Here is a 20,835-nt window from a genome sequence, read left to right on the forward strand (position 1 = left end):
CCTGACTCTTCTTGTTCGATGCCAGATAAAACATCTTCATTTTCTCAGAGGTAGAGGTTAACACTTGACAAGTAGAAAACTGTTGATGCAGTGTCATTTGGGGCATTTGTAAACAGCAGTGATTTTTTAGAACCCTACGTGCTCCTCTTCTGTTCAGGGACATCAACATTTGATAAGTTGAGAACCCTAGGCAAAGTGAGTCATTCTTTCTTCTGTGCTAGAGGCACTTTAGAATGGATGGCAGAGAGGGTAAGCCATTATTAACACACTCCAGGAGCAAGCACAGTTATAATGCAGAGAGTTCAGTGTACCATGTTAAATACAGCTGAACTCTCTGAACTGAGTCATTACTCAACATCTTCTACAGCGTTCCACTTGGAGGAATTGGCAGTGGATCCAATTCTTGGATATAATCCTATGTTAGCAAAAATGCAGAACACACACACACATCCTGAAAGCAGCATACATAAAACATATAATGTCTCTGTTTACAGCTCTATAGGACTTTTCCAGGTAGCCCCAAAGGTCGCTTAGTGATCCTCAGGATGGCACTCTTAATGGTATCATGCCCTTTCTTCCTACTTCTGTATGACTTTTATTGCTTTTAGCTCTTCACACTGCATGGTTTCACTTAGATCTTTTCTGGGAGGAGCAGGCACATGTGTCAGTATGTGATGGGAGGCTCCCATTCTTTCACTTACCTGACTTCATAAAGAAATGTAATGGCTTTGTACAGCTGACTAAATAGAAGGCAGTATGACAACTTTAGTGTCACCCGTTACAGCACAACAAATAAAGTTCTCTGCAGAAAAAGCACTGAGGTAGGAAATAACAAGTGGGGGTAAGAGAAAATAATGGACAAGGGGAAGCATAGCTAGGAACAACAAAAAATATATTGAAAAGTGTGTACCAAGGTATCTGGAAGTTGTACCAAGGTCCCCAGAAAACACAGAAACCTATCACATAATAAAGTTCTGAGCGGGATCAAAGTATGATGGTAACCTTCCTTGGAAATCAGTCATATACAAGGAATTGTCATGTTGTGCATGGGTGGCAAGATACTGTCCACAATTCCAGCTGCACCGAGGTTGCATTGAGGAGAGAACAGAGAATTGCTGAATCTGCTGGGAGAGGAAGGAGGCACAAAGAGGTTCCTAAGTTATGAATTCCCATCTTTCTAAAAATAGACTTCCTAACCCTGAGCCTAGTCCTGTGACATCTCACATGCACCAGAGGGTGAGGTGCACCTCAGTCTTAAGCAACCTCACCTCAGCAGTGCTAAATAATTGGACATTGATCTGACAGTTATTCTGCAGGTAACCTGTGTGTGCACACTAGTGTGCATGCTTGTGTGCACATGTCTTTGTCCCTCATGAGCCAGAACTTGGCACATACTGGCCTGTAATATACTCTTGTAATACCCTCTTGGCTGCATCCCAAGAGGAAGGATGGATTGACACTCAGACCATAATGGGATTGCGCAGTAGGGGAGAATGACCTGCCTTCTACCAAGCAGGGTAAGCAGTGCCCTCTTGGCGTGTGTGAAGGTGTGTACTGACACACAATCCCAGAGCCCCATCAGTCTGCCTCTCTGTACAAAATCATCGTGAACTGGCTGGGATGAAATAAGCCTTTTCCTGAAGGACAGAATGCACCAGACAACCAAGGGATGTGCTTGGAAATCTTTTACTGGTATGTACCTCTTATTTAGTTTGATTTGTTCCCTGCAGTGTGCCTTTCAGAGTGAAGAGACATCAGTGACTTAAAGCTACAAATCTGCTTAGAAGGGGGGAAGGAGTTTAGTGGAGACAGGAGGGCTTCTGAACGAGCAGTGTAAATTGCAAATTGTTCTCTCCAATCAGACACCTTCCTTCAGAAACCTCAGACAAAAAAAACACCTAGTTTAACATAAAACCATGCTTGGCATCTGGGACTTGGTGATGCAGAACTGACAAGGCCACTTTTATTTAGCTGGAGAAGAAATGTGAGAGGTAGTGCCATGTGCAAATTAAACCCTTTGATCCTGACATCAATCTCTTAATTAGGAAGCTGTCAGGAAGAGACAGTTTTGTTAACACATGTCTATCCGGACAGACCCATTGCTCTGAACAACAGCAGGATTAAAGTCACCAGGGATTAGCAAATTTTCATTAGCTGCCTTTCTCAGTGCATTATTCATCAGCACAGACCACAGGACAAATTACCCCTAATTACAGCTATAAGTGTGTCTGTGCCCTGCACAGTCCCTCACCAAACCTTGTCTTCAGTGGTAAACTGCTTTGCTGCCTCCTTCAAGCTCTTGTTGTTCCCTGTTCACACAGCTCAGTGACTTCCCAAACTTGAGCTACCCCTGTTCCTTGACAGGTACTTTCTAAAGAAGCCTTTAGCAAGCCACCTGCTCATGTCTCATTAGGTACATGTGCTTTACAAAGCATCTATGCTGCTCCTGCTTGGAATATCAAGTCTCTACTCCTTCAGCTTATGTTTTCTGGCTCTTGAGTATGTCTAGACTTAACTGTGGGAATCTGTCTCCCTTCAAATACGTTACTTCAGCCATACAATAAGTTGTGCTTTTCTTTCAGACTACTTTGAGTTCCATGTTTCCATTTCATATAATTCATATATGTACTAGGACAGGAATACTGTACTTCTCTCTGAAATAGAACCCCCACCACACCTTGGTCATAAGTTTTAAAATGTCTGTATTTTCACAATGAGATTTTCTGCCCCAAAACACGCTCCATTTGGAACTTCAGCAAGTCTGTTTCACCTGCTGAAGAAACATGCATAGCCCTTTTTTCCCTGCAGTCTCATTACACAAAAAGCTCTGGGTTTAGATATCTGCCTTGATAACATAAAAGTATGCACTTTGATTTATTTGCCAACATTTGACCTTCATCTAACAAAATCAGTACTTGAATTTTGTTAATCCCACACAACATATAGACTTCTAAAACCTCTTGTATCAGAAACAAGTTTGCTAAAGAATTACTTTGAGGCAAAATCCTTGAGTAAGAATGATTTGCACAGATAGAAACATTCAGAAAGCTCTCTTCTCTGACTTGTGATTTTTTGCCTCCCTCTGAAAGTCTCCAAGCCCTGAAAGGCCTATGCTCTATTTCTGCATCTGTATCTTCATTTGTGCTGTAAAACTGAACAAAACCCTCAGGTAAGGAGGCTACTATTAAAACACATCTATGTAATGTGGATAAACACACATTACCCCCAGCTATTAGTTGCCATGACTTATCTCTGATTCAGATATGGAACTGCAGCAGGAGGCCCAAGAATCTGTCTCCTGCATGGAGGCTTTTTGTTGCCTTTCCCATCATACAGCTACAGCAGCTACATTGAACCTAGTAAACGAGAAAACAAGAGTTAAGGTACGAAGCAGAGTAGCAACGTGTTCACAAGTGTGGCACATTTTCATTTGCATGTTGACTAAAGGGTAGCGCACAGAGCAGTGCACAGTGAGGCAAAGCACCTCTTGTGTGCAGTGCCCTGGAGGAAAGTTATACTGTGACTTAAAATAGATGGAAAAAATCCACTCACTGTAGTTTGGGCTCACTGCTAGGAGTGCCTGACTCCTGGGTACTTGCTCTGGCCAGAGAAACCCTGTATCTGCCTCTACAGATAGACTACACTTCTGTTTCTTTCCCATACATCACATCCAGTGCTGGAATTTAGTGGGATATGTGAGGACACAGGATTACTGAGAGTACATGTGGAGCAACCTGAAAGAGGGAAGCTTTTTGTCATCCCATCCTAAGTTGGAAAGAGAAGTGGGCAGATAGGGTGCTAACATGCACCTAGATGCTGGAACAGAGGAACTGAGTGTTTGTTGGGAGATACATTAATGACAACAAATCCAGGAAGTTTATATGTGCTTGTATGTGTCAATTTAAGTGTCATGAGTTCATTTTGTTTGAGCACTACGTATTGTGAAACACAGACTACCCTGTACATAGACTGATGGGCATTTTCTTGCAGAAAGAGCTGTGTAGAACCAAGGGGAGAGATGAGAGATGAGGGCCTGATTTTCCTCTTATCTAACAGGGTGGCTCCGAGAGAACCTCAGGGAAGTCAGTGGTGTTGGAGCAGTGTAAACCAGATGCTAAAGGGTTTTCTTCTGGAAGTGCTTTCCAGAAGCCTGAAAGAATTCAGGCACAGTGGAGAGACTGAAGTTTAAGGTTCACTCAGGCAAGAATAGGCCTTGCTACTTACTGGAATGCCTGACTTGGAAATGACATATGCTGAACTGGGAGCAAAGTCCTGTAATAAATAACCGTGGTTCAGTCATTTCCTCCTTTGTGTGGCAGAGAACTGGTAGTTGGCGAGGGATCCCTTAATGGCAGTGGTACCGCTTTCACCTTCTTTTTCCTTCTTACTCTGGTGCTTATGAAAAAGAGGGAACTAAGCTGCAGAAAGCAGACAGTGAAGATTTCTTCTGGAGAGGTAATTTCCTATCCTGTGGGGTGCAATTTAGTTTACAGGGCTGCATTGCTTTGGAAAGAAAAGCAGCAGAGAGAGCCAGGCGTTGTCCAAACGCTGCCATTCAAGCAGGTGGGGGGGTGGCCACTTACGGCCGAACAGAGAATAAGCATTTTAAATGTTGAAACTGTGTATCCCAGGATTGTGTGGGATCTCCTCCATACATGTCCATTCTTGGTTACTGTCAGAGACTGGATCTGGAGCTAGCTATGCCTTTGATGCCACGCAGTACGGCTGTGCTTCGTGTCTGCATGTACCACTCCATCTTTGTTCTGGGTGACATTTCTGCTCTGTTCCTGTATTTTGGTTTCTGGCACAGGTGGAAAAGTATCTATCAACTGTGAGTTACTGTGGCTCACCACTGCTATGTTTGGCCTATTTTTGCTAAGTACCATGCTTCTGTACCACCCTACATCACTCACGGTAACAGGGCATTGCATTGTTGAAGTTAATATGCAGATCCGGTTCCTGAGTCCTGAATAAGAACATGAGGCTGTCACTGTAAGGATAACTGCTTCAAAGACAAAAATTCCTTCTTGACACAGTGTTAAAAAGAGAAAACAAGAGAAAAAAACCCAAGCAGGCAGAAGGAACGCATCTATGTTGCATTGGTAAACGTTGGTAATGTGCTTGAGAATTGTCTTAGTTACAGATGAGCTCTGGATGTTGACTTAGTCTCACAACAAAAATCAATTCTTAATGTAGTCAGCAGCTGTTGTGCTGGAGTCACAGCCCTTGCAGTTTCTCCAAGTGCCAGCTTTGGTTATTAATGGTAACATTTCTTTTCTTGCAATTGGGTCACCTATGTGAAAATTACATTTGAAATTCCTGCTTTAGAGTGTGTGTTAGCACTGGACTTCTACACCAGTAGTCTGTCATCTCCAGAAGCGTCTATGTATTTTTCACTTTGGGATCACAATGCATTTTACCATTTTGATCATTTGTCATTTTCAGCATTCTCTCATGATAACTTTAAATTGGTAAGTCATTCTGGGCTTGTTTAGAAACCCGGTTCAATCCATGCTACTGTATAGCCCTTTATAGCCACAAAAAGGGCACAAAGATCATGTACCTTGTTGAGCACTTCCTACTTTCAATTTTGCTACCGTAATAGCGCTCCTTCTGGTTAAGACACTGGGATAACCCACAAGAAGTGGCAGGATCTTGCATACAGGAGTATATTTGCTCCTTCTATTCAGTCTGAAGAAAAGTTTGGTTATGTGCCAGTCAATTTTAAATAAAACCATGGTTTATGGAAGCATTTCATACCTTTGTAAATAACATAGGTAAAAATGTGGGCATCTATAGGAAAGCAAGTGATAAAACAAGCCCTAATTCTCTCACTGTGATGTTTTCTTTTAACATTGAAAGTTTTTAAAAACAAGAGGGAAAACCCAATACTAACCCTGAACTGCATCTTCATTTTTAATGGTAGTCTTCATTTTTCAAGAGCATGGGTTTCCAGAAAAGAAAGTGGCAACTTGAAACACTTCTGATGTGTTGGGGGAGGGGGGCATCATTCCATCCCAACACTCCCAGTCAGTTGCCAGCACCTATAATAAATGCTCGGACCAATGCAGAGATATTTCAGCTGCTCCAGCCAATGAGCTGGCTTCATTTGGAGCTCGGCTCAGATGCCTCTATACAAATGCCCGTAGCATGGGGAACAAACAAGAAGAATTAGAGATGTGTGCTCATCTACGGGGGTATGATATAATAGGCATCACAGAAACATGGTGGGATGGCTCCTATGACTGGTGTGTTGGAATGGAAGGTTACAGACTCTTTAGAAAAGGCAGGCCTGGCAGGCGCGGAGGGGGAGTTGCCCTTTATGTTAGGGATAGGCTGGAGAGTATGGAACTCTGTCTGGGGACAGGTGAGACAGAGAGCTTCTGGGTCAGGGTTAAAGGGAAAACAGCGATGGGAGACATTATTGTGGGGATCTGTTATAGACTGCTTGATCAAGAGGAATCTGCGGATGAAGCACTCTATAGGCAGATAGGAAAAGCCTCACGCTCACAGGCCCTCGTTCTCATGGGTGACTTCAACCACCCTGACATCTCTTGGAATGACAGTACAGCCCGGCACAAGCAATCCAGGAGGTTCCTCGATTGTGTGGAAGACAACTTCCTTCTGCAAGTAATAGAGGAGCTGACAAGGAGAGGTGCCATGCTTGACCTCGTGCTCACCAACAGGGAAGGGCTCGTTGGAAACATGGCGCTCCAGGGCAGCCTTGGATGCAGCAACCACAAGATGGTCGAATTTGAGATCCTTAGGACAGTGAGAAGAGCGTGCACAAGCTCACTGCCCCGGACTTCAAGAGAGCAGACGTGGTCCTCTTCAGGAACCTGCTTAGTAAGGTTCCATGGGATATAGCCCTAGAGGGCAGGGCGGCTCAAGACTCTTGGTTGGTCTTCAGGGATCACCTGCTACAAGCTCAGGAGTGTTGCATCCCAACCAGAAGGAAGTGAAGCAGGAGGGCCAGGAGACCTCCTTGGATTGATAAGGAGCTGCTGAGGAAAATTCAAATGAAAAAAGAGTCTTACAGAAAGTGGAAGCAATATAAGGCAGCCTGGGAAGAGTACAGGGATGTTGTCCGGGAAGCTAGGGACGAGGTTAGGAAAGCTAAGGCCCAGTTAGAATTAAACTTGGCTAGGGATATTAAGGATAACAGGAAGGGATTCTACAGGTACATAGCAAATAAAAAACAGATTAGGGAGAATGTAGGCCCCCTCAGGAAGCTCTCGGGTGAACTAGCTACACAGGATTTGGAGAAGGCTGAGGTTATGAATGACTTCTTTGCCTTGGTCTTCACTGGCAAAGGCTCTGACCGCACCACCCATGTCTTGGAAGGCAGACGCAGGGACTGTGAGAATGAAGACCTTGGGCCCACTTTAGAACTTGCAAAGTTCTAAACCTCAGAAACTTGTATAACTCCACCATAAAATGAAATCATCAAATTATTTATATTATTCAATCTGAAAAGTAATGAAATCTGGGTATCTCTCAAAATGTATGCCATCCATATTACATAGAATTGTAAACAGCTATCAAACATTTCAAACGTAAGATTTTAAAGCTTGGCACATGATAGAAGAAGTTGTAAGGATATCATTGAAATTACTGGTGATTATTATTGGGAACTACCCAGTATGAAAATGTGTGCAGTGATCTCTTTATGGTTGAAAGCATCTCCAGAGTTACATGGCAGAACTCAAGAGCAGGCCACCACACTAGTGCTGCAGGTTCTTTGCTTTGTGGAGATGATTTCATTGTTTCTGCACTGGGTGGAGCTTATGATGATCTCTTCTGCTTTAACAAAACCTATAAACATAATTTTTTTAAGGCATTTTGCTATTATTATTTACAAGGAGACATCTCAGACATCTCAAGGAAACCCCAACTGTGTGTTCTAATCCAAACCTGAGCCCTTTTCTGGCATAATGTTATGTTCTTCTTGGCACTGCAGGTTACATACAGTGAGCTGAAACATAATGGTGGTTTTCAGAAAGGTAAGTCCTATTCTTTGCTGTGATTTACTAATTAGCGTGAGGCCCACAGAGGAGAAAATCACAATTCAACTCAAATGTAAAATAACCCAGTATCAAAGATGTATCAAATAATATCAATCAAGACTAGAGTTGAAGAGGTGCCTTGGCTTGCTTGGCTGGTGACCTCTGTCACAAGGTGTGGCACTGAAAGTGCACACACCTTGGAGTTTTATTCAGTGCAACTGAGAGCTGTTAGTCTGTACTATTCTTTACGGCATAACATTTCTTCTTCTTGTGCAGTGTTTATAGATGCTTTACACTACAGTTGTTTGGTTTTAAATGTAAACCCATGAAGTATTTTGAGAGGAAAAAGAAATATTATCTCAGTAAAACCCTTGAACCTTTGACAGTAAATGCTACAGTATGTAACTGAAGTTGTATACAAGAAGACACTCAGCTAGAAAGCCACTTCATACCTATTGAAGATCAGCTTTGTTCAGTTGTCATTCCAGCCATTACAGTAAAGTTTTCTGTTTGAAGCTGTATTAGTGCCTGGAGCAAGAGAAGGTATTCCTGGGGGCTTGGAGTTGAGGCATATGACAGGGACAGTAGTGCAGCAACGCAAAGATACTGCTTATTCCTAGGAAAGGGCAGCAGTAGCCCACACCTTCCTCAGGGACAGCAGCGCAGTTACTGGTAGCTTGCTCTGCAGAGGCAGGATGTTGCCTCTACAAATGTGAAGAGAGGAGCTGGGCTGAATAAAGAATGTGTTGGTTTTTTTCCAAAGAAAGATCATGGAAGCACCCACATTTGTAAGGGATTTCAGCTGTATCTAAAAACTCTTGCAACAGAGCCCTCTTCATTTCCAGGTAACCAGTCTGTACATGTTTGTTTTTCCTGGTAATGTCTTTGTTTCCAAGCATCCCTCCTGAAAGAACACCATAGCTAATATGAGGCTGCCAAGACACTTCAGCAGCATTCACTGTGCCTCCTGCCAATCTCTGGGAGGTACTGGAGCTGAGTACCTGCTGTCCTTGTAAAATGTGTTGCCTCATTTCCTCCTGTGAGACAGCTGGGTTTGGTTTGATGACTTCTCCAAAGTCATGTTCCAGGTCAGCTATGGAGTTGGGAGTAGAACTCAAAGGTCCTGGTGCTATAACTGTTAGACTGTACTGCCTAGGAGCAGCAAGAACTTACTCAGTTAAACACTGCTAAAGGAATCAAAGCACTAAAAAATCAAGACCAAGAGCCTGTGAGCTATATGGCATAAAGTAGATCCCTGTATTGATGATTGCTTTTCTTCTCACCAGGGTGATCATGTGTGGCTGGACACTCAACCAAACAGTGAATTCAGTGTCCCTATTGGGGCAGTTGTGAAGGACTCTGACTCAGGACGGATTTTGCTGGAGGATGATGAAGGCAAGGTGAGCTACTCTGTAAATTTCTGTAAAAGATGAACATCTAAAACATGAAATTCTTTCAGTACATTTAGTATGAATTTAGTATAAGTGTACTAAAACTTTAAATGTACAAAGTACTTTGTACGTATAAAGTACAGAAAAATGGCCATATTTCCATCTAGCCAAATGATCTGACTTTGGGAAAGTCTGGTAGCATATACTGAAAGAAAGGATATAAAAATAAGGCAAGAATAAGGTGATACCCTAGTATCCCCAGGTCCCAGTACTGTGATGATTTAGAGCTTTCTGAGCTAGAGGTTTTACCTATGCAGTGAAAAAAAAAAGGACAGGCTCCATTTAGGTGAAAGAACACCTACTCTTAGGTGAAAGAACAACTCTTAGGAGCTTTAGGTGAAATCGTGATCCCACTAAAGTCAGTTGGGTTTTCATCTGCCTACCTCATACAATGTTGTGGCTCTAATGACCTGGTAGAGCTGCACCCTGAGCAATGCTAAATGTGGTGGTGTCCAGAACCCACTTAAATGGCTTCATCCAGTGAAGGTACCAGCTGTCTGGTCCTGGAGAGCAGCAACTGATTTTAGATTATGCTTGTTTGGCCATGGATTATACTGAAGCTTTATGGTTCTCCTTTGTTTGCTTCTGAGCAACAAGTGTGCCTTGCATTGTTTAGGAACACTGGATCACGGCTCGGAACATGCACATGGTGCGCCTCATGCATCCCTCCTCTGTCCAGGGGGTGGAAGACATGATCCGCCTTGGGGACCTCCATGAAGCAGGCATAGTGCACAACCTCCTCATCCGCCACCAGGAACACAAAATCTATGTGAGTGCCAAGGCCACCAGGCAGAGTACTTTCAGGAACAGCCTCTGCTACACATTAAGCAAAGTGACCCAAGCAGCATGTAACCCTTTCATACATGGGGCTCTCTGCTTCCTTTACAGATAGAGGGTGCCAAGGAGACCCAACATAGTTTTTGTCTTATTTCATTCAAGAACTTTGGCTGTGAAGAAGAGAGCTAATAGCAGTCTCTGAAATCACAGATATGTGTAGGTAGTGGTGCTGCTTACTTTATCCTAGAGCGATCATTTTCACCAGTGACTGATAGTTAGCTAAATCCAGCCCATGTTATGCCTTACTGCTGCTATTAACTTCAGCTGTGACTCAGGATCAGTCTCAGTAGTACACAGTAACATGGTTTGAACATCCTCCAGTCCAAGTCAATGTTTACTTGATTCTGATGTAATAAAACAGATAAAGAATAAATCTGGAAATTCAGCATCCCTGGTTTCACTTCTTGTCCATTATGGGTTTTATCTGTGACTGAGCAATTTGGCATTTTTAGTTTCTTTGTTCCTTAGTTCCCAGTTTCTAATATGATAATAATATTCAGATTTTTCCATGCTTTGATTCCGATGTTTTATAGGCTGTAGGAGAGGAGCTGCCTCTTACAATGCAGATGTGGTGATGTTTAGTGCAAATAAGGACTGATTTTATGGATGCTGCAGTTGTAACTAACAAGATGTGTGTAAAGTCCTGTTACATTAGACTCAGTCTGCAGCTGTCTTATGTAGAAGTTCTTGAACAATACTATTGCGTTGCATTTCCACAGCCTTCAACAGCCTTCCTCATTCAATGGTGCTGTTGCTCATAAACGTAACTAAATGACTGTATGAATAATGCAAACCATAACTTTGCCCATTACCAAAGTTCAGCTACCTCTGCACTAGAACACAAAAGCAGCTTAACAAAACACTACAAAACAGCTTATGATAACACACAAAAATCCCAGGTCAAACTGAACTTTATCATGCTTTAGCTTGAGACATTGAACTAAGCTGTGATTTGGCAAGGAGATTATAGCTAGGATTCTTTCTTCTGAAAAAAACTCCATATTCTGGGATATTTAAAGGCAGCTTATAGTGAGGAGCCAGGTTCTCAGGTTCACCTAAGTGCTGCTATGGATCTCCTAGACTTCCCTTCTGCCTCTGTTTAGTCTTATACTGCAAGTGGCTTTGGCTGTATTCTTATTTGCAGGTTTGCTGCCAAAGGTAACACTCATAACTGTTTTCCAGACTTACACAGGATCCATCTTGGTAGCAGTGAATCCATACCAGCTTCTGCCGCTCTACACAGTCGATCAGATCAGATTGTACTGTAACAAGAGGATTGGAGAGCTACCACCTCATGTCTTTGCCATTGCAGACAACTGTTACTTCAATATGAAGAGGAATAAGAGAGATCAGTGCTGTGTCATCAGGTGACTGGATTTAGAGAGGATGAGTAGCAGAAACCAGGTCTGACATGTTCAGGGGGCATCTTTGTGGACATAGGAGACCTTCTAAAGGGAAGGGCACAGATAAGGTTAGAGACAACAGGAAGGAAATATTTTCTCCCCTTCATTTTCAGTTAGGGCTGCAGAAGGTAGAACGTAAGCAAGGGATTTCTGAAATCCATTGTTTTCCCCCAGAATCTTTGAATGTTGATGTACATTCTGCACATGGTCACTATGTATGGAAATATAAAATACGAGCCTGTTTGATTTAAGGCTATCTTTAACCTTGGGGACATGATGCTTGTGTTACCTTAGTTTCTGAAAACAGAGATTTCCTGGAGAAAACAACCTCTACTAACCTGAAGATGGAAAGAAACTTTCTTCATTCTGTGAAGACAAAACACCTATTCACTTTCTGTTAATCATCAGTGTGAAGAAACAGATAATCTCATTGTAATAATATCTGATTATAGCTGAGGCAACTCAGTTGATATGCTAAAACCAGCACTGAAAATCTGGTAATGCCTTAAAGGCAAAAAGCAAGTGGTCATTTAATTTGCACTGGTAGAGAATGTCCTCTGTGGATTTGCTTGGTTTGAATTAATGGGAAAATTTAGTCCTCGGCCCAAGTCTAAAAAACAACTTAAATTTTAGCAGATAAGATAATGGAAGGCTAAATTCTCCAGCCTTACATGAAAGACACTGATCTGCCCTTAACAGGGTAAATCTAAGTGAGCTTTATTTTACTTTCAATTTGGTCTGCCATTTTGCCACCCTAGCCAAAAAAAAAGAACAAAGGAAACCTTCAATGATTTTGGTTCTTACTGCAGTGGAGAATCTGGAGCTGGGAAGACTGAAAGCACAAAGCTAATACTGCAGTTTTTGGCAGCGATCAGTGGCCAGCATTCCTGGATAGAGCAGCAAGTCCTAGAGGCCAACCCCATTCTGGAAGGTGGGTTCTTTAGCAAACATGCCTGATTTACCGCCTTTATCTCAGGATTTTGTATCAGGATAAAAAAGTCAGAAACAGATCTTTAAACAGACGCTAAAATCCTGAAACACTGGTGATGCATGGTAGAAGTTCTCTATACTTTTCTGTCATGTCCTCATGAAGCCCACAGCAGCTCCCACGAGGTAACCTGGAACTGCTGGGAGCACAAGAGTCCCTGGGAAAGCAGAGCCCAAAGACCCCTGGTTTAGCATTTACACTAGGTAGCAGTGGCAAAGTGACTGGCCAAGCATAGATGTACCTATAGGAGAAGCCCCTGACACATGTCTCTCTCTGTAGAAGGATCAAATAAGTTCCCAGGACGTCCTTCTGGAGGTCTTCGGACCTGCCCTGCTCTCCTGGCTGGCCAGATCGGCTGGCTGCATTTGGAGCATTTGAATATGTCTTTTAGAACACTGTTACCTGGATGCACAGTGTGCCTGCTTCTCTCTTTAGGAGGCAGCCTGAAACCAAATACTCTGCAGTGCTTGTCAGCACTGTCATTTCAAACACAAATGTGTAAAATGCTAGCAGAAAAAAAGTAGGGCATAAAAAATAGACTTGATGTGCATTAACTGCAGTAATCCAGATACTATCTCTGTCCCCTGCCCATCAGCTTTTGGAAATGCCAAGACAATTCGAAATGACAATTCAAGCCGCTTTGGGAAATACATCGATATTCACTTCAATCAAAATGGTGTGATAGAAGGAGCCCGGATAGAACAGTTCCTTCTGGAGAAGTCCAGGGTTTGTCGGCAGGTAGGGGTTAGGGCAGCTGTACATTCTGCCTGCTCATTCCAAGCTTACACTGACAAGGCTGACCATTGGCCTATTTCTTTCTCTTAGGCTCCAGAGGAGAGAAATTACCACATCTTCTACTGCATGCTAATGGGGATGAATACAGAGCAGAAAAAGATGCTAAATCTGGGCACTGCTTCAGAGTACACTTATCTCACTATGGTAATAGTCTCTGCTTTCTTTCTCATTATCTCTCAGTCATTTTCTTCTCCCAGAGCTGCAGATGGGTAGTTACCAAACATGAGCAGTCCTTTTCTCTAAGTACCAGAAGCAGTAACACTGAAAGTGTGAGCCTCTTTTTTCATTAAATTCTAATTTAATGTCCACCAGTGGGAGGCAGCTTGTGGCAGTTCAAAGGCTACTATCAAAGTCAGACTTAGGAAGCATAAAGGACATCTTAAAGCAGGTGTGAAATATTCTCCACTTTCACAGGCAAGATGAATGCAAGGGATCTTATGCCAGGAAGAATACTAATAGGTATGTATACCTTAGGGGCAAATGAGTAAGCAGAATCAGTGCCAAGAATCTTAGTCCTTATATCTGGTAAAGCTTATACACATAATGCAGGAAGCTTGCATTCATTAGCTGATGCTAATGTCCCTGTCTGGGCTTATGTTGCCATAGTGGCAGCAGTGGGATGTTCATAGGTGAGAGTTTTTAAAACAGCTAATTGATTTAAAGCATGAAAGCCATGGTGCAAATCCCATTCTTTAGCCTGTGCAGGTACCTCATATTACATACATCAGCTGGTTTGGTTTGACCCGTTCTACAGCCATGAAAAAAATGGGGGCTAAGTCCTGCCTCTGCTGAAGTTAATGCATGGTAGGCATCTAGTTTGAAAGGAAATAAATTAAAACAGGACTATAAAGCTGTTTCTGTAGTTTCAAAAGCAAAACCATTGAAGTTGCTGGAGATTTTATACAAATGCATTTTCAAAATAGCAGCGATCTTGCAGCAAGAGCTGATGACTGCAATTCACACATTAGCTATTCCATTAAAAGATCTGAAGTTTCCTGATCAGTATTATACAGAGACAGGAGGATTAAATTAAAGGAGAATGTATCTGTGCTTTTGTTCAGGTCAGCTGCTGGCACAAGGTGGCATGTTTGCATGCTGTAAACTGAAATGTCTAAGAATACTTCACTTTTGTTATCATCACAATACATTGTCAGAAATAGCAGGGATAAAAAAAAGGCATTTCCCCCATCTCCCTCAGGGCTGAAAATAGTCTCTGTCAGGAGCAGCATCCTGGGACCCACTTTGCAAGCTTTGTTGAAGGTTCTGTTGATGATGCTTCAGATGCTTCCATCTGTCTTCCACTAGAACCTAACATCCTTATTTTGAGATTGGCCTTCTAGTACTGATCCAGTCCTATTTGCTTTGATTTGGAATTAGGGCTCTTACTTGTCCACTGACAAGTCAGAGAGGGAAACAGAAGAAACATGGCCTTGTAAGTGTACGTAACCTTATTAAAGTTTCCTGTCCTTTACTCCAGAGCAGCCTTCCCCTCACCTTTTCCTTCTGGTTTCCTTAGTATTCACTCTAGCCCTGGAGAAAAGCATTATTTAGGCCTCTGCTAATGGGTTCTTCTTGAGAGTAGAGCTGAGGGAAGAAACAGACATGGGAAAAACATACAGAATATCTACATAGGTTTTTATCTTACATCCTGTGGAAAGTGGCTTACAGGGAAACTACATTGTGTACAAGGGTTTGTCTGCCTGCAGGTCGTTTCTTCTTTGTATGGATGCCAGGAAGATTTTCCTTACCTGCAGGTGTGGTGTCTTGCAGGGCAACTGCACATTCTGTGATGGCCGCAATGATGCAAAGGATTATGCTCACATCCGCTCGGCTATGAAGATCCTCACATTCTCAGATTCTGAGCACTGGGACATCAGCAAGCTGTTGGCTGCAATCCTGCACCTAGGAAATGTAGAGTTTGAAGGTAAACTCATAGACTAGAACAGAATAGAATAGAATCATAGAATAATTGGGGTTGGGAAGGATCATCTAGTTCCAACCCCGCCCCCGGCCATGGAACTCACCACTGTCTGTGCTTGGTCCTTCATTGGACTCTATGGTAAAGGCCTAATGGTGCTGCCTTCTTTCATCTGTACATATTAGGTACAGATTAGGTTACATGTTATCGTGGTTTAAACCCAGCCAGTAATTCACAACCACACATCTGCTCACCCACTCACCCCTGCTCTGGCCAGGATGGAGAGGAGAATTGAAAGCATGTAAATCCCATGGGCTGAGATAAGAGCAGTCCAATAATTAAAGTACAATATAAAACTACTACAACTATTACTAATAATAATGAAAAAGGAAGTAACAAGAGGAAAGAATATAAAACTAAAAAGGGAAGGGGAAAAGCCCAACAATAAACACAAGTGATGCACAATACAATTGCTCACCACCCACCAACTGATACCCAGCCCAACCTGAGCAGTGAACTGGGCCTTCAAGGTGACTCCCCCAGTTTCTATACCAGGCATGATGTGCTGTAGTATGGAATATCCCTTTGGCTAGCTTGGGTCAGGTGTCCTGTCTTTGCTTCCTCCCAGCTTCTTGTGCCCCTCCTCACTGGCAAAGCATGAGACTGAAGTACTTGATCAAAGTAAGCATTGCATAGCAACAACTAAAACCATTGGTGTGTTACCAGTACTGTTCTCAGGCTAAAGCCCAAACACAGCACTGCACCAGCTACTAGGAAGGAGAAAGATAACTGTTAGAACTGAACCCAGGACACATGTGCTGCTTTTCCCTGTGTGAACAGGTGAACAGGGTTGTAAGGGCAGGCAGATAAGCACAAGGAAGTTCTGATTTGTGACTCCACTGCCTAGTGTTTTGAAAGACATCATCTTATTTTGTCATGCTATCAGGTTTCCATGGTTATAAATAGGCTCTTATCACACAAACTGAAACAACAGATAATATAGTGCCATGTTACATTTGCTGATTGTTGTGCTACACAAGCCAGAGGACACAGGAGCAGCTGAGAGATGTTTACCATGGAGCTGATAGCAGTCACTCTGGCTAAGTTTGGTGAACACTCTACATAAGTGCATTTCTAGTATGACACAGGCACAATGTGAGACACCCACCAGCAGGATGCCAGAAGCTGTCATATTAGAGAAAAGGATGTCTTCTTACCCTGTGACACAGAGGGCCCAATACAGAGATGCCAGCAGGATTCTCTGGAGTAATGCTGGTTGCTAAAATAAAGGATTTCCCTTATCCCTCTTCATTGTCTATATTTCCCACAAGCCAGATCCATGGAAAAAAAATATTTTCAGAAGTCAGATGCCACTTCCCCAGATCCCCAAAACCTGCTATTTAAAATTAGTAACATCTCAGTTCTGCTGCATTTTTGGCCTGCCTGATGTTCTGGAATTGTGAGGGCCCTATACATTGCAGGATACCTGCGTGCAGTCGGGACCTTCCTTAGTAAAAGCATCAAACCTGGGAGTTTCAAAAGAGAACTTACTGCCTTGCCACATTCCCAAAGCTATAGGATTGCAGCAATTCAGCTGCAATGACAGCACAGCCCCTCACCATAGCAGAAATTATTCACCCTGAGATTGACTGTTTCCTCTTTGTAGCGGCCGTGTACGACAACTTGGACTGCTCTGATGTGATGGACTCACCACACTTTTCAATTGCAACCAAACTGCTTGAGGTAATAGACTCTCATCTTCTTCTACTGGTTCTATCCTTCACCCTTGTTCCATGAGCATAGTAACACAGCAAAACTCTGTGGAATATATATGGATGCACATACAATGGGCATGCCCCCTTCTTCCTGCTGACACTCCAGTGATGCTTGTTGCAGATGTCTCTCTGAGCTAGGAGATCTTTAACTGACACAGCAGGCCACTGGTGAATGCTGCTGGACTCGCAGTTTGTCATGGCCTTCTTCCTCCCGAGACATACTTTACTGGATCTCCTTTATCCACCTGGAATGACCAGGTTGCCATGACTGTTCTTCCAGGTGGACTCCAGTGAACTCCAGAACAGCCTCACAAACCTCTCCATCATTGTTCGAGGAGAAAGTGTGTCCAGGCCTCTAAACGTTGTTCAAGCTGCAGATGGGAGGGATGCCTTTGTGAAGGTACTGGTGCTTAAATCTTCCCTGTTTAAAGCCCAGGGATGCTATCAGAGATGTGTCTTACTCCTTGAGGAGTCTTATGTGGCAAACACTCACCCAGAAGGCTCTGGTCCTTCATAGGTTTCCAGCATAGTTTGACAGCATTGTAGCAGCACAATATCAAGCAGTAAGTTATGTCCAAAGACTGAAATGATGGGCTCTAATTCCTCCTTAATTTTTCTCTCAGGGTATATATGGACGTATTTTCCTGTGGATAGTGAACAAGATCAACTCAGCCATTTTCAACCCAACTTTGCAGAAGGCTAAAGACAGTTGTCACTCCATTGGACTGCTGGACATTTTTGGGTTTGAAAACTTCAGTAACAACAGGTAAGAGGCTCTGGCTTCATTTCCACCGGAAAGCTGAGAAGCAGCTGATGTGAATGGAAAGAATGAAAAAGCCAGACACATGCTCTTGGATTATCATCCTGATTCTCAGAAAAGCAATGAAATTTCCATCACTGAATTTTCACAATGATGATCATGCACTGGCTCCATTTTTCTTCAGTCTTGGTCATATTTCCACCTCCTCCCACAACCATTTTGGTGTAGTCATTGCACGTCTGTTCCAAAACCTCAGGATTTTTTTCACAGGAAAAAGCTATGAGCAGGCAGCCAGTATATGAGGATGTAGTATGTCCCTATGCCTCTATGCTTTCTTGTTCCATAGCATTTTTACAGTGTCTCTTGGGACGCATTTAGCATATAGTACAAAGGAGGCCGTGTTGTGTTTCCCATTTCAGCTCACGTTTCCATCTTGCTTAATGTTCTCCTGTTCCTTTTTGGGATCTGCTTCATTTGTCTACTTCTAAGGACATGTCAGCAAAACACTGGGTCAGTATACCCATTGTCCCATTGCTACCTGTCCTGCTGGTGGTTTCAGCCCCAAAGCATCAGTTCTGTTTATTCTTCTCTATGGTGGCAGCAGTTCTCTCAGTCGTGTTACCACATCATCAGTACTCCACAAACCATCAGCACATATTCTGCATTCTTTCTCAATCAGTTTCAACTGATGCATCTTGCTTGCTTTCAGCAAGATAATATTCCTCACTGACTTGTGGAACATGGCCAAGGAGCTGTTCAGCTCATCTTCTATCTTTTGTCTTCTCTCCTATTATATTATGCTGTTCCCAATGGCTGCAATCCACATGTGGCCTCACTATGGTGAGCACTGCACAAGCATACAGTGTGCCACAGCAATTATCAGGTAATGAAACTCAGGGGCAACATAAAGTAGTAATTAACAAAAGAAGTGGTAGCACCAGTGCAAGTGAAAACATACCACACACTCAGTTAAACTGTTTTCACACTTACATGTTCCTTTTTATCTCTAGAGTTTCTTGAAATGCATACAAGATCTTCCCTTGCTTATTCAGCAATACTCAATCATCATTTGTCTTATTTCTGATTATCTTTATCACAGCAGAAGATGCATTCCTTGTATTGCTAAGATTGGCAACATGCCTTGATGGTGATCATAATACTGTGGAATATAGCAGTAGTATATCTGGATATGCATTTAATAGAGATAATAAATAAATACCATAAATCAGTGCAGCACTGGCTAAGGGTGACTGTGGGTTCCCATCTTGTCCCCCAAAAGCTTTGAGCAGCTCTGCATTAACATCGCCAATGAGCACCTTCAGCAGTTCTTCGTGCACCATGTCTTCAAGCTGGAACAAGAGGAATACCATGCAGAGAACATTACCTGGAGTAACATTGACTTCACTGATAACCGCCAGGCTTTGGAAGTCATCGCACTGAAGCCTATGAATATAATCTCCCTCATTGATGAAGAGAGCAAGTTCCCAAAGGTAAATTTCTGGTTTCACTTGTAATGCCTGGCTTTGGGCACAGCTCACAGGTAACACTTCACTTTGCACACAGAAAAGTGCAAAAATGGCTTTTGGATACATTACGAGAGGCAATGTCTTCTCCCCACAGATGTTTCTTTTAAATTAGCTCACTATATAAATGCTTCGCTCTCTGCTGGAATGTGCTCTTCCTCATACCTCACTGTTGAAACTCTTATAGCTGTTCCAGGGAAGAGAGGGTCCCTACTGCTATCTGTTTGCTGAGCATAGACCAGTGTTGAGAGGGAATCTGCTTAATCGTCCTTTTTTGCCTGTATTTGTTTCTAGGGCACAGATGCCACCATGCTCGTAAAAATCAATTCCCTCCATGGCAAAAGTAAAGTCTACATCCCACCTAAGAGTGTTCATGACACCAAGTTTGGCATCAACCACTTTGCTGGGGTTGTATTTTATGAATCAAAAGGTGAGCCTATCTCTGCTGGATACAGAGGGTGAAGAAAAGGGCATGAACTGGATGTAGTCCACTCCAGGGTAGTTTTGATCTGAAGTCAGATCATGAGGTCAGGAGGATTATACTAAACTAATCTGCAAGTTACTGTAAATGAAGTGGATTTTAGCTAGAGAGAGTGGCACTAGAGCCAGCAGGGTGCAGAGGAGACAAGCTGATTTTGTTTCCATCCTGTAGACTTCCTGGAGAAGAATCGGGATACACTGAGTGCTAATGTAATGCAGGTGGTTCATTCCTCCAAAAACAAATTCCTGAGAGAGATTTTCCACGTGGAAAAGACCCCATCTAGTCTTGGACGTGGGACCATCCGGCATCTTGGAGCTGACCAGGCCTACAAGGTTGGCTTACTGGCACTGGGTTGCAGAAATAATTTCTCCTCATTTATAAGGATCTGAATGTTCTTGGCCTCCTCTTTCTTTTGCACTGTATCTGCAAATCCCCATCCCTTTCATTCAACTCATTCCTGCAAAGGAGTTTGCTGGAAAAGTCAGGGTCTGATCATGCTGTAAACAAGGGTAATGTTAGTCCCATCTCCCAGGATTGCATCCCTGGACATCTGTGTGGACACAAAAGCATGAGCTGTGCTACCTCCCCGCATGTTGTCATCAACTGAATGGGTTTACTGTGTCTGCCTGGGCATCCATACTGCATCCACATCTCCAGGAGGGGTGTAAATTAATAGGAGGAAACTGTAGTTCCAAGGTTCATTGGAATAGAACAAGGCACCAACCAGAGACCCCTCTGCAAAGCCGGTACCTGTCCAGAAGCCAGCAGCTAAACTGGTGCCATACTGCAGATTTGGCCAGTCTGCTGGGATCATAACACCAAGGGTGGGACAACACTGGGGAACTGGCAGGTTGGCCCTGGCCTTTTCCTTCTTGCAAAGGGTTGACAGCTAGCACAA

At 43.0% G+C, this 20,835-nt stretch overlaps 1 protein-coding gene and 1 long non-coding RNA gene across 4 annotated transcripts in view; one reads left to right on the forward strand and one right to left on the reverse strand.

The window, feature by feature from the left end:
- Positions 1-1,345: 1,345 nt before the first annotated feature.
- Positions 1,346-17,050, reverse strand: LOC133226158 (uncharacterized). 2 transcript variants are annotated; one of them, XR_009729425.1, is made up of 3 exons: positions 15,508-17,050; positions 15,229-15,417; positions 1,346-3,356 (listed from the first exon to the last, which is right to left on the reverse strand). It is a non-coding gene; the product is annotated as an uncharacterized LOC133226158 (long non-coding RNA). The 2 variants fall into 2 exon arrangements; XR_009729426.1 differs by lacking the exon at positions 1,346-3,356 and adding an exon at positions 11,642-11,742.
- Positions 3,409-20,835, forward strand: part of MYO7B (myosin VIIB) — a 50,517-nt gene continuing 33,090 nt past the window's right edge. The window contains exons 1-15 of one of the 2 annotated variants that reach the window (XM_061379340.1): positions 3,409-4,455; positions 7,961-8,003; positions 9,293-9,406; positions 10,074-10,226; positions 11,477-11,661; positions 12,507-12,628; positions 13,281-13,423; positions 13,511-13,624; positions 15,251-15,404; positions 17,065-17,141; positions 17,454-17,573; positions 17,797-17,939; positions 19,213-19,423; positions 19,751-19,886; positions 20,109-20,269. In XM_061379340.1, coding sequence (XP_061235324.1) covers positions 7,986-8,003; positions 9,293-9,406; positions 10,074-10,226; positions 11,477-11,661; positions 12,507-12,628; positions 13,281-13,423; positions 13,511-13,624; positions 15,251-15,404; positions 17,065-17,141; positions 17,454-17,573; positions 17,797-17,939; positions 19,213-19,423; positions 19,751-19,886; positions 20,109-20,269 — 1,851 coding nt within the window. In that variant the 5' untranslated portion in view covers positions 3,409-4,455; positions 7,961-7,985. The remainder of the gene's footprint in view (positions 4,456-7,960; positions 8,004-9,292; positions 9,407-10,073; positions 10,227-11,476; positions 11,662-12,506; positions 12,629-13,280; positions 13,424-13,510; positions 13,625-15,250; positions 15,405-17,064; positions 17,142-17,453; positions 17,574-17,796; positions 17,940-19,212; positions 19,424-19,750; positions 19,887-20,108; positions 20,270-20,835) is intronic. The other variant, XM_061379341.1, reaches the window with a different exon arrangement.

Source organism: Neopsephotus bourkii, unplaced genomic scaffold (assembly GCF_033783945.1).
Source record: "Neopsephotus bourkii isolate Nb327-2 ecotype Australia unplaced genomic scaffold, CSIRO-AGI_Nbou_v1 NB_1768, whole genome shotgun sequence".
Lineage (NCBI taxonomy): Eukaryota > Metazoa > Chordata > Aves > Psittaciformes > Psittacidae > Neopsephotus > Neopsephotus bourkii.